Genomic DNA, 12602 nt, shown 5'->3' with positions numbered 1-12602 from the left:
TGCCCAACCAAAAATTAGATTTGCAGGGATGGGTCATGGGGAAAAATCGGGAAGAAGCCAGCAAGGGCCAAAATGGTGATTAGAGGATATTAAAAATGACAAGTACCTGGAGCAGACACCGGCAAGGCAGCTGTGTCAGGTGCTGGAGAAGCTTTTGCCCATGTTTTACAGGCTTGCTATGTTTAGAGAGTGGATGAAGGGATCGGCTCGCCGAGGGGAAGGGAAGATGAGGAAGAGAGGAGGGAGAGAGGCTCACTGGGCAGAAGAGTGAACTGAGCCAGTGGCAGTGGTAGGGAAAGGTGGGAACTAACAGCCAACAGCAACACAGCAAATGAGACAAGAGATCCTAGGCTGCAGCTAAGGAGACCTTGTCACAACAGAGGACAAGGGGTTCAAACGTGGCCTTAAGCCACCTCCCCGCCCCCAGGTCCTGGGCCATTCCTTCAGTGTAAGATAGACCTGCCTGAGGGTCACTCTAACGTGCACCTGCTGCAATGCCTGACAGCACCAGGATGCGGGGATGCCTAGGCCACACCCCTATTGCTCTGACCACACCCCCTAGGCGAGCTGCAGGGAGTGGGGGCTTAGAAGCCGCTCAGGGCAGAGCAGCCACAGTGCGACCAGTAAGGTTGCCAACCCTCCGGGATTGTCCTGGAGTCTCCAGGAATTAAAGATGAATCTTTAATGAAAGATTATGTCATGTGATGAAACCTCCAGGAACACTTCCAACTAAAACTGGCAACCCTACAGCCCAGGATTGGAGCCCCAGAGGCTGCATTACAGAGCGGAGTGAAGGATGGTGCCAGAAGGCCGTGAAGGCCCTTCCCATCTGCTGCTCACAATGTGGGCAGGACCCCTGAGGCTGCTGGGCCTGGTGCCTAGGGGTGGGTCCAACGGGGAGGTGGGAGGAGGTAGGACTGGACATCCCTAATTTTACCTCCTTCAGGTCTGCCTGGCACTGGCTGCTTTGAGAAAGGAGCCATGAGGATTTGGGGACTTCAGCCCAGCCCTGCAAGCTCCTCCCAGCTCCGGCAGGGAATGGCCACACAGAACTGCCAGGCTTCTTCTGAGCCACGTTTGCACCCCGTCCTCTGTCGTGCCGGGGGCTCCTTAGCTTCAGTGGAGGACCCCATAGCCTGGATCTCTCGTCTCATTTTTTGGGATGACGTTGGCTGTTAGTTATCTGTAATCCCACCCCTCCCTACCACTGCCACTGGCTGAGCTTGCTCTTCTGCCCAGTGCCTCTCCTCTTCCTCATCTTCCCTTCCCCTCGGTGCCCCCTTCCTTTGATCCTTCCCACCCAACCCCCTACACTTGGCAGCCCGAGCTGCAGAGTCCACTCTGGCACTAGTTCCAGCCCTGCCCTGTCGACCTGGTCCGGGTGGCTTGCTCCCAGCTTCAGTACAGACCTAGACTCCGGCCCCACATTCTTAGTGCGCCCAATCCCCATGGCAGCCAGGCCCCCGTAGCACTGACCAGTTTCTCTTGTTCCTCCTGATGCTTCTTCAGCTGCTCCAGGAGCTGCTGAAACTCCTCCTCTCTCTGCTGCTCCTCCAGCATGGTAGCATCGTTTTGCTCGGCGTAGGCCATCGCTACAACAGCCAGGATCAGGTTGATGAGGTAGAAGGAACCAAGGAATATGATCACCACAAAGAAGATCATGTACGTTTTCCCAGCGGCACGGAGGGTCTGTGGAAAGAAGAGGTATGTTCCATCACAGAAGGTCAGACCACTAGCCTATTTACTCTCTAATTGCTAGGCTACCTGCCTAGCATGCGTCTGACAAAGTGGGTATTCACCCACGAAAGCTTATGCTCTAATACTTCTGTTAGTCTTAAAGGTGCCACAGGACTCTCTTGCTTTTTTACAGATCCAGACTAACATGGCTACCCCTCTGATATTAGGCTACCTTAGTGCCTCTTCCTAGTGATGGGTGTGGGTTTGAGTCACCTTCTCCTCACATAACTGAGAGGACCTTACTTCCAGCTAGCCCTCACCTCATCGCTTATGCTGCGGTGAGTGTCAGTGGGTTGTGAGTTATGCTACAATCCCCAGAAACCTCAGCACAACTGGGCTCTCCTCTGGCATGTGCACTGGGATGGCATGCATGGTGCTTCCACCACAATTACAGCAGTGGTCTGAGGGATGGCTGTGAATGAAAACAACAGATCCTCATGCTCCTGAGGGGCTGAGAAGTCGAACCTGGATATGGAGAGCAGACTCTGATCATCACAACAGGCTCATCCAAATGCCCCTGGCCCTGGGAGGTCTCAGACTCTGGGTACAGATACAAACTGGTGGGCTCAGTAGAACGTGAGTATACCTGTGTGATCTTGCCCTCTAGTGACGCCCCAACAGAGAAGATAGAGGACCTGCTATTCCCACCAGCTGTGAGTCCTCCTTCAGCGCCAGCCCCTGTCCTTGCAACTAAGGGCAAAGGTTGCAGTCCCAGCTCCCAATGTGCCTGGGTGGGACTTATTTAGTGGATTGTGATTATGTCTGTTGTCAACTGTAGCATGTGGACTGGTTACATCAGGCCCAGCTCCATGGAAAATATGCCCCATTGCACTCAGCCAGGTGCTCCCTTCCAGCCCAGATGCTTTTGGATGAATATCTATAAGCAACAAGCTCCCACGTGCTTTACACTGTGTGACCAGAGGCACGTTTTAGATCTCCCAGCCCACAGATGGACTGGACTCTCCATCACCACACACAAAACAAGAGGAAATTAAAAAAAAAAACCTCACAATGACCTTTAATTCAAAGGACCCCTGCCATGTGTGTGGGGACGTGCAATCGAATGCAAGCTATTGCCTCTGCCAGTGGGAAAACCCAAATAAAAGGAAAGAAAGGGCTCACCAGCTGGAAGAGATTCTCCCAAAAGTCCTGAGTCATGAGGCGGAAGAGGGAAAGGAAAGCCCAGCTAAAAGTGTCATAGCTGGTATAGCCATAGTTCGGATTCCTTCCTGCTTTCATACACATGTATCCTTCAGGGCACTTCCTGCCAGAGGGAGCAGAGAGGAGAGGATATGTTAGTGCCGGGTTCAGCCCCTGCCTGGCCCAGGAAGGGTAAGCCAGGGCAAAAGGGAATCTAGTTTTATGTTCAGAAACTCGAGGAGGGTGCAAGGTGCAAAGGGCCCAGTTTTACCTGCACAACCCCAGTGAAGCAAGTGGGCTTGCATAGAGGTGACTCAAGGCCAGATGGAGAAGCATTCAATTCAGAGTCAGATCTGCTCTCACACACATACACATACACACAGCTTGCACCAACACAGCATGCACCAACAGCCATGCACATTTGCAGACAATTAAGCCAAGACTTTCAAAACTGGGTGCCGGGGAAATGGGGTCAGGGTGCGGGGGCTTGCCCCACCCCCCCACCTGGCATGCCTGGAGTTGAGGTGCGGGGGCAGCAGGAGTGTTGGGCAGGTGGATCAGACGCGGGGGAGCCCATTTTTCTGGGTCCCCCCAATTGGCCGGGGCCCCTGGGCACGGGCCCTGTTGGCCCAGTGGCTAATCGACCACTGCCTCACACTCCCTAGCTCCCTCCCAAAAGATGGCTGCTCTAGCTCTTTGTTCATGGTCAGGGCCGGCTCCAGGGTTTTTGCCGCCCCAAGCGGAAAAAAAAAAGAAAAAAAAAAGCCGCGATCGCGATCTGCGGCGGCAATTCGGCGGAAGGTCCTTTGCTGTAAATGGGAGTGAGGTACCGTCTGCCGAATTGCCGCCGAATAGCTGGATGTGCTGCCCCTCTCCAGAGTGGCTGCCCCAAGCACCTGCTTGGCAAGCTGGTGCCTGGAGCCGGCCCTGTTCGTGGTGCTGTCTGGAAAAACCTGACTGTCCACCGCGGCTGTTACAGGAAGTTTGAACAGCCACTAACACATTCTACTGACTTGGCATTTTAATCTGCACAGTCCCAGCAACCGGAGCCAGCAACATGAGGTGGTGCCATTTGAAGAACTTGTCTTGCTTGCACTGTCACTCCTGTTTCAGGAAACGGGCAGAACTTCCATGAGACTCCAGTGGATGTCCCGGCAGCATTTTCTGGCCCACTAAAGAGCTAATGATGGAGCAGGAGGAGGACACAGACATGGCTGATGCTGCTCATGACTCTTGGCATAGCTGCTGCTGAAGCAGGGTCACAAACACGGACTGGTGGGATCACATCACCATGCAGTTTGTGAGCAGCTTGCCCTGCCCCTCCAGCATAAAGACATGCATGAGGCAGGCCACGCCGGCCCAGAGGTGGGTTGTTATACCTGTCTGGAAAGCTGGCTACACCAGACTGCTATAGGGCCATTACTAACCAGCTTGGTGTTGGAAGGTCGGCTGGGGGTAAAGTGGTGGCAGAAGTTTCTGAGGCAGTCAGGCATGTGAATTACTCCCAACGTGGAGTTATTGCTGACTTTGAGAGAATGGGGTTTCCAGACTGCACTGGGGCCGTTGATGGGACTCATGGGCCCATAGTTTGTCCTCCTCAAGAAGCACACGAGGACATGAACTGCAAAGGGTATTGCTCCATTGGTATGCAGGCCCAGGTGGACCACAGACTCCAATGGATGCCAGCGTGGGCAGCACTGGACAGGTCGTGATGCCAGGGTTTTCCGCCTATCGGGGGGCTACATTCAAGGACAGGCTGGGACACTATTCCCACCAAATGACATTGTCAAAAGTGGAGCTACTGTCTCCCCTGTTTTCTTGAGGACCCCACGTGCCCCCTTTTGCCTTGGCTTATCAAACTGTCCCCTGATCTCAGAGGCCCTGGCAAGAGGAGGTTGAATGACATGCTCAGCCGGCGTCGAATGTGCTTTTGGAAAGCAGCCACATATGCTACCAAAGTATTCAAACGTATGGCGACTGAACAGCACACCTACGAGCGGAGTGGGCTGCTCAGCTACCAAGTGGCCCTGGAAAATGCGCCTTTCCCGAAATGGGACTGCCTATCTGGAGTTCCTGCTATGGGAAAAGTTAGCAGCTATCAGCACCCGGGATTGGGTCAAAAGTCATGAGGGAATGAACAGGATGCTGCGTTAGCATACACATGGCTCAGAGCTTCCTCAAGGCTTCCAACATAGCCTGTTATGACTGGATGCAAACACACAGACCTGCACTGCCATCGCCCTTACATCCCCTCTGGCACATTTCTGGATTGAATTCAAACCCCCAGTCGTATTTGGGAGAAATGATTTCGTCATCCATGGATGGCATGGACTGCATTTAACAGAAATGGGTGAGATTTGAAAATGGATTACAATTCGACCGCCCCTGACGCCAGTTCACTGTTTGGGTGGCTTGTCACGCCGGTGGGGTGCGGTGGAGCAGTGTGCATACACGGAAGGCAATTTTATAGAATCATAGAATATCAGGGTTGGAAGGGACCTCAGGAGGTCATCTAGTCCAACCCCCTGCTCAAAGCAGGACCAACCCCAACTAAATCAGCCCAGCCAGGGTTTTGTCAAGCCTGACCTTAAAAACCTCTAAGGAAGGAGATTCCACCACCTCCCTAGGTAACCCATTCCAGTGCTTCACCACCCTCCTAGTGAAAAAGGAGGTCCTAATATCCAACCTAAACCTCCCCCACTGCAACTTGAGACCATTACTCCTTGTTCTGTCAACTGTTACCACTGAGAACAGTCTAGATTCATCCTCTTTGGAACTACCCGTTGAGCCCGATGATCTAGCCAGTTTTCTACCCACCTTATAGTCCATTCATCCAGCCCATACTTCTTTAACTTGCCGGCAAGAATACTGTGGGAGACCATATCAAAAGCTTTGCTAAAGTCAAGGAATAACACATCCACTGCTTTCCCCATATCCACAGACCCAGTTATCTCCTCATAGAAGGCAATTAGGTTAGTCAGGCATGACTTGCCCTTGGTGAATCCATGCTGACTGTTCCTGATCACTTTCCTCTCCTCTAAGTGCTTCAGAATTGATTCCTTGAGGACCTGCTCCATGATTTTTCCAGGGACTGAGTTCCCCGGATCCTCCTCCTTCCCCTTTTAAAAGATGGGCACTACATTAGCCTTTTTCTAGTCATCTGGGACCTCCCCCGATTGCCATGGGTTTTCAAAGATAATGGCCAATGGCTCTGCAATCACATCCGCCAACTCCTTTAGCACCCTCTGATACAGCATATCCGGCCCCATGGATTTGTGCTCATCCAGCTTTTCTAAATAGTCCTGAACCACTTCTTTCTCCACAGAGGGCTGGTCACTTCCTCCCCATACTGTGCTGCCCAGTGCAGCAGTCTGGGAGCTGACCTTGTTTGTGAAGACAGAGGCAAAAAAAGCATTGAGTACATTAGCTTTTTCCACATCCTCTGTCACTAGGTTGCCTCCCTCATTCAGTAAGGGGACCACACTTTCCTTGACTTTCTTCTTGTTGCTAATATATCTGAAGAAACCCTTCTTGTTACTCTTAACATCTCTTGCTAGCTGCAACTCCAAGTGTGATTTCACTCCTGCATGCCTGAGCTTTATACTCCTCCCTGGTCATTTGTCCAATCTTCCACTTCTTGTAAGCTTCTTTTTTGTGTTTAAGATCAGCAAGGATTTCAACGTTAAGCCAAGCTGGTCGCCTGCCATATTTACTATTCTTTCTACACGTCGGGATGGTTTGTTCCTGCAACCTCAATAAGGATTCTTTAAAATGCAGCCAGCTCTCCTGGACTCCTTTCCCCCTCATGTTATTCTTCCAGGGGATCCTGCCCATCAGTTCCCTGAGGGAGTCAAAGTCTGCTTTTCTGAAGTCCAGGGTCCGTATACTGCTGCTCTCCTTTCTTCCTTGTGTCAGGATCCTGAACTCGACCATCTCATGGTCACTGCCTCCCAGGTTCCCATCCACTTTTGCTTCCCCTACTAATTCTTCCCAGTTTGTGAGCAGCAGGTCAAGAAGAGCTCTGCCCCTAGTTGGTTCCTCCAGGACTTGCACCAGGAAATTGTCCCCTACACTTTCCAAAAACTTCCAAGATTGTCTGTGCACCGCTGTATTGCTCTCCCAGCAGATATCAGGGTGATTAAAGTCTCCCATGAGAACCAGGGCCTGCGATCTAGTAACTTCTGTTAGTTGCCGGAAGAAAGCCTCGTCCACCTCATCCCCTTGGTCTGGAGGTCTATAGCAGACTCCCACCACGACATCACCCTTGTTGCTCACACTTCTAAACTTAATCCAGAGACTCTCAGGTTTTTCTGCCGTTCATACCGGAGCTCTGAGCAGTCATACTGCTCTCTTACATACAATGTAGCTCCCCGACCTTTTCTGCCCTGCCTGTCCTTCCTGAATAGTTTATATCCATCCATGACAGTACTCCAGTCATGTGAGTTATCCCACCAAGTCTCTGTTATTCCAATCACATCATAGTTCCTTGACTGTGCCAGGACTTCCAGTTCTCCTTGCTTGTTTCACAGGCTTCTTGCATTCCTGTATAGGCACTTAAGATAACTCGCTGATCGTCCTGCTTTCTCAGAATGAGACAGGAGTCCTCCCCTCTTGTGCTCTCCTGCTCGTGCTTCCTCCCAGGATCCCATTTGCCCACTTACCTCAGGTCTTTGGTCTCCTTCTCCCGGTGAACCTAGTTTAAAGCCCTCCTCACTAGGTTAGCAAGCCTGCTTGCGAAGATGCTCTTCCCTCTCTTCATTAAGTGGAGCCCGTCTCTGCTTAGCACTCCTCCTTCTTGGAACACCATCCCATGGTCAAAGAATCCAAAGCCTTCTCTCCGACACCACCTGCGTAGCCATTCGCTGACTTCCACGATTGGACGGTCTCTACCCAGGCCTTTTCCTTGCACAGGGAGGATGGACGAGGTTTAAGGTTGTTATTTTTAACAAACCAGAATGTCCTAAGAAAACGTGCACCTTTCTAGTAAAACTTCACTTTTCATTGCTTGCTTTCCTGTTTGTGTTTCCTGAGCTCCATGTTGAATTCCATGTGGTGGGAGGGAGGTGGGGGTGCCAATGTGCTGGCATGCCATCTGCCATTAGCGGATACAGGATGCTACCCAGGGCTTGCATTGGTTCATGGACTGGAAATCCCTCCCATTTCTAATTCCTATTTGAATAAACACCAAAATGGAGCCAGAAGTTTGCCAGCGGCTTCTGCCTCTTCACTTTCTGCAGCCAGTTCTGCAGCGGCCATTTCTCCAGGGCAGAGGGGGGCATCAAAAAACTCCTCTCAGCGCGGCCCCAGGATGTGCTGCAGCTGCTCCTGCGGCACAGCCTCCTCTGGGGCCGGTTTCGTCAGCAGAGTCACTTTGTTTGCCTTCTTCGGCAACTGCTGCTGGCTCCCCTCAGTTCCCATGTTGGATTCTGGGGCCAGCAGATCGCCATGCCGTCTGACCAGGTCATCCTGCACTGCCAGGGGCTCCGTGCTGGGTGCAGTACCTCCCAGAGCCCGGGCTCCAGTCCACACCCAAATATGTACCCCGCAATCTCCTAGCCCCGCAGCCCGAGCCAGACTCAGCTAGCCTGGCCAGCCGCGGGTGGTTTATTGAAGTGTAGACATACTCTGAGTGGCCGGATATTCAAGAGTTGAGCACTCAGCAATTCCCACTGACTTCCCGGGAGCTGCTGAGTGGACAGGACGTTTGAAAATGTGGCCACTTACTTAGGTATCTAGTCAGGATTTATGTCCAAGATTTTCGCAAGTGACTAGTGATTTGGGGTGTGTCATCTTGGGGGTGCTCAATCTAAGGTGCCCCAAGGGGCTTGATTTTCACAGGGCAGGTGCTCAGCACTTCCTGACAATCAGGCCTCATGGGGCTCTGGGCACAGACCCTCACTTTAGGCATCTAGGGCTGAAAACCTCAGCTCCAGCTCTTACCAGGTGGCTACTGGTCCATTTGAGTCATTTCACAACAGCCAGTCGGGGAAAGACGGGAGACTTGACAGGCCAGAATTCACACCCACCGCCCCTCCCACCAAAAACAGTTTGTCAGTCTCAGCATATTATAAACCGAAAACCCTGTGCTCGGAACAGGCCTGGGGCTGAACTGCCTAGAAGAACCTCTGGGGAGTGACAGGGCGGAGGTGTTCTCCAGCACCGATGGCAGGAGGCAGAAGGAGGCCGCAGCTGCCTATCTAGCTAGCATCTGGGCTTCCCCTTTCTCCCCATCATATTCCCCTCCCCCCCACCCACCCCAGTCTGTGCCGTCATTTCCTGTGCTACCCTGGGGGATCTGCATTCACCAACCAGGTATACCCGCAGGGAGGGTGAACAGGGCGGGCAGAGACCCGCAGTTTGGCCAATAGCTCTTCAGACACAGAAGAAGAGTCAGCCCCCAGGCACGCCCAGCAGAACCTCCCACAGGGTCATTTCTCAGGGGGAGGTACAAATACATCAGATTCCTTTTCCCTCCCGGTAAAGAAGGCATCCCCCGGCAGTGGGGGCACAGCTGGCCTAGGGGACCCTGGAGCCCAGAGGGGTGTGCCTGTGCATCAGTCAGCACTTCTATCGGCATGAAAACTCTTCATCCCTGTGAGGAGTGCTGGGAGTCAGCAACCAAGCCAGCTCTCTGGTCACTGTCTAGCCAATGAGGCCCCCAAGGAGGGCCTCATTAAGGAGAGGAGCTCCTGATTACCAGATCAGATTGGGGCTGGGTAGCTAATGAGCTAATTAGCTTGTTAACAAGGAGACTGGGTAAAAGAGCCCAGGAAGGAAGCGCAAGGGGGTGGGGAAGCAGAAGAGGGAGAGATGCAAGGGTAGCTGGGGCCTGATCCAGGAGATCTCTATGTGGAGAGACCTTTTCCCATCCCCGTCCCTTGGGAGAAGGGCTAGTCAAGCTGAATGACTGCACATAGGATGGCTGTGCAAGGTGAAGCACTGTCAGTAAACTACACGGTGGTGTCTACAAAGGAAGGTCTCTGAACGGTCTGTGGGAGAGCAAAGGAGACGGGAGCAGAGGGTTCCCCTCACAATCCCCAAAAGATTTGTGCCCAGACGTACAATGGGAATTCGTGCCCACAATCCTCTTCTCCAAACTCACACCAGTCACTTCTCGTTGGCTGGTCCGGCTGGGTGCTATCCCTAGACTAAGCCACGGCTGGCCTCTTTGTTTCCCTCCCCAGGGGCCGCCCAGGTCTGTCTGTGCCAGTCAGAACAGACCCCACTCACCCGGCGTCGCTGCTGTTCCCGCAGAGCAGAGCATCCAGCGAGCCCTCCAGAAAGTAGAAATTCCCTTTGCAATTCAGGAAAAAAGCAAGAAGTGAGAATTGCAGACGTTGATTTGCACATGTTTGTTTATCATTTGCAATTCTTCAACAAATGGCTAATTGGATTGTGTCCCAGCACAAAGCATTCACCACAGCTATTGCTTCCTATATTTGCTATTTCTAATGTGCTAATTTGCATAGGTGACCTTAGTCACACGGTTTTGTTTCACTTGCCCAACTGGCTGACTCCCAAACCCAGCGACAGCTCTAGAGACAGCCAGCAAGAGTGGCCAGCGTGAATGCTTGTGTGAATACATGTTAACGTTCTCTTTCGCGCAAACCAAGGCTCGCTGGTGTGAACATTCACGGAAAGGGACTGAAAAGCCTGAAGAAAGGCCAGCGCCGTGGCTCTGTGGGTTTTCAGCTGTGTGAATTTTTGCACATGCCCTGCTGGGAAATTGTGGAAAATAACAAACACTCTCAGGCCAGCACCAAACTGAGCCCACTACGAGACCGGGAATGCATCAAGCTCATTCGTCTTTGATGTTGCCAGTGACCCACCCAGACAAGAACCACAGCAGCTGCTGAGACATGGCAAAGAGGGAATTTCATTTCATTTATGGAGAACATGCCCCTGGGGTCAGGCCCTTCTGGCGGGTGCGGATCAGCAGCCTGAGCCACCTGCATGGAGAAGCAATGAGTACCCCGCCTTGGGTGTTACTGATTTGGACTTTGCCCTCTGAATGGCCTGGAGGGACCTATCTGGATCCTGTTCTGTGCATCCCAATCAGTGATTCCTTCCCAGCCCCAATGCTTCTATTTAACTAACCAGTGGAGTGTTGAAAAGCCACCCCACATATGGCATTTCAGGCCAGGATGTGTTGCTCTGGTGTGAGCAGCTGTTAACCTGAATGCATGGTCAGAATGTGTCGCTGCTGTTTGCATAGATCTCAGTCGTTCGTGGATATTGACTTTAACTCCCCTGTTAAGGAGCCTTCTTGTGGTTAACCTCACAGCCACTTATGCCGTTGGAATAAAGCACCTCAGTCAGCATGTAACATGACCTGCCGCTGAGTTCTGCTGAGTGCTCTAAACAAGATGTGAAACACTCCAGCCAATACCTATCCCGCTGCAGCGTTACTTGGCAGCGACAGGCTGACTAGCAGCTGGTTCTGCCTCTTGTATAAATGTGCCTGCACTGTGGAAGGACCCTGGATATGGAAGCAGTTTCAGAATTCTCTCTTCACTTTTGGTGTGTGTCTCCGTATTCAATAAAGGGTTCTGCCCTTTTGTTTTAAACGCTTTATTTTTTGCCAAAACATTTTGATTTTCTCAACATTTTCTGGTTTTGGACAAAAATATTCATTTATCGTTTTTGGATTCTACCTCCAGCTTTTGATGTTTGTGGCCAATTTTGATTCGTCATTGGCTTAGTCACATGGTGCAAAATTTTCCAAGGATGGTGGACAGTCCTGGATGTTGATTGGCTTAGGAGTGGGGCTGTGAATAGTGGCCAATCCTGGACATTGATTGGCTGAGGAGAGGGGCTCTGAATGGTGGCGAGGAGTCAATCAGGTTGTTTACTTGGGCACATTTTAACAGCAGAGAGAAGGCACACAAGTATTTACCTTCATCGTTGATGTAAGAATCCCAGTCAAAAGTCCCATTACTCAACCCAGTTGTGTTGCCGTAGAGAGTTGAGTTAGCGAACGTGTCATTGTCCATTCCAAAGAAGTCCTCTTGCAAAGTATCATTTATAGGGGGCGGCCACCTGACACATTTTTGCCGAAGGTTCCCCATGAACAACTGAAGGCCAACTAGTGCAAAAACACTCAGACAGAAGACGGTGAGAATCATGACATCAGAGAGCTTCTTCACGGACTGTACCAAAGCTCCAACAATTGTCTTCAGCCCTGAGGAGGGAGACATTATTATTGGTGTAGTTATTAATTTGTTAATCATCGATAATGTTCTAATGTTGCTATGGAGCTCATGCGTCCCATAAGAGTTGCCCAGTGCCCTAACTCCAGCAGAACCTGGATTTCAGTGTAAGGCAAGACCCCTTCCCATAAAAATTCACCTGCCCATGGTGCAATGCTATTATCCAAAGGGTTGGAAATAAAGTGGGGTGAAAATTTTCTGCCAACACTTTTTTTTCTGGCACAAAATGCAGATTTGGCAACACCAAAGTGTTTTGCAAATTGTTTCAGATAAAACCCGCCCCGCCCCAAAAATAAAAAAAAATGAAAACATTTTGTTTCAACATTTTTAAAATGAAATTTTTCAATTTTTCAGTTCAAAACTTTTTGTTTACAAATTTCCTTAGGTTTATATAACAAACAATTTAAAACATTTTAAAATGGTCAAAATCAAAACATTTAGATTTTGTTAAAACAAAAAATCAGAAATGATTTTTTGGACTATTCAGTTCACCAAAAATTTCAAAAAATGTCATTT

At 50.9% G+C, this 12602-nt stretch overlaps 1 protein-coding gene across 1 annotated transcript; it reads right to left on the bottom strand.

The window, feature by feature from the left end:
• Positions 1–1476: 1476 nt before the first annotated feature.
• LOC113408784 (sodium channel protein type 4 subunit alpha-like) lies at positions 1477–12074 on the bottom strand (the record flags this gene model as incomplete). The annotated part of the gene is made up of 4 exons (XM_026662186.1): positions 11774–12074; positions 10108–10171; positions 2860–3001; positions 1477–1689 (listed from the first exon to the last, which is right to left on the bottom strand). Coding segments are annotated over exons 1-4 (720 nt in total), but the record flags the coding sequence as incomplete, so codon positions are not given.
• Positions 12075–12602: the final 528 nt, after the last annotated feature.

The sequence above is a fragment of the Terrapene carolina genome, unplaced genomic scaffold (assembly GCF_002925995.2).
Source record: "Terrapene carolina triunguis isolate 2854851 unplaced genomic scaffold, T_m_triunguis-2.0 Scaffold24040, whole genome shotgun sequence".
Classification (NCBI taxonomy): domain Eukaryota; kingdom Metazoa; phylum Chordata; order Testudines; family Emydidae; genus Terrapene; species Terrapene triunguis.
The sequence above is the reverse complement of the archived record's forward strand: the minus strand, read 5'-3'. Positions and strand labels throughout refer to the sequence as shown.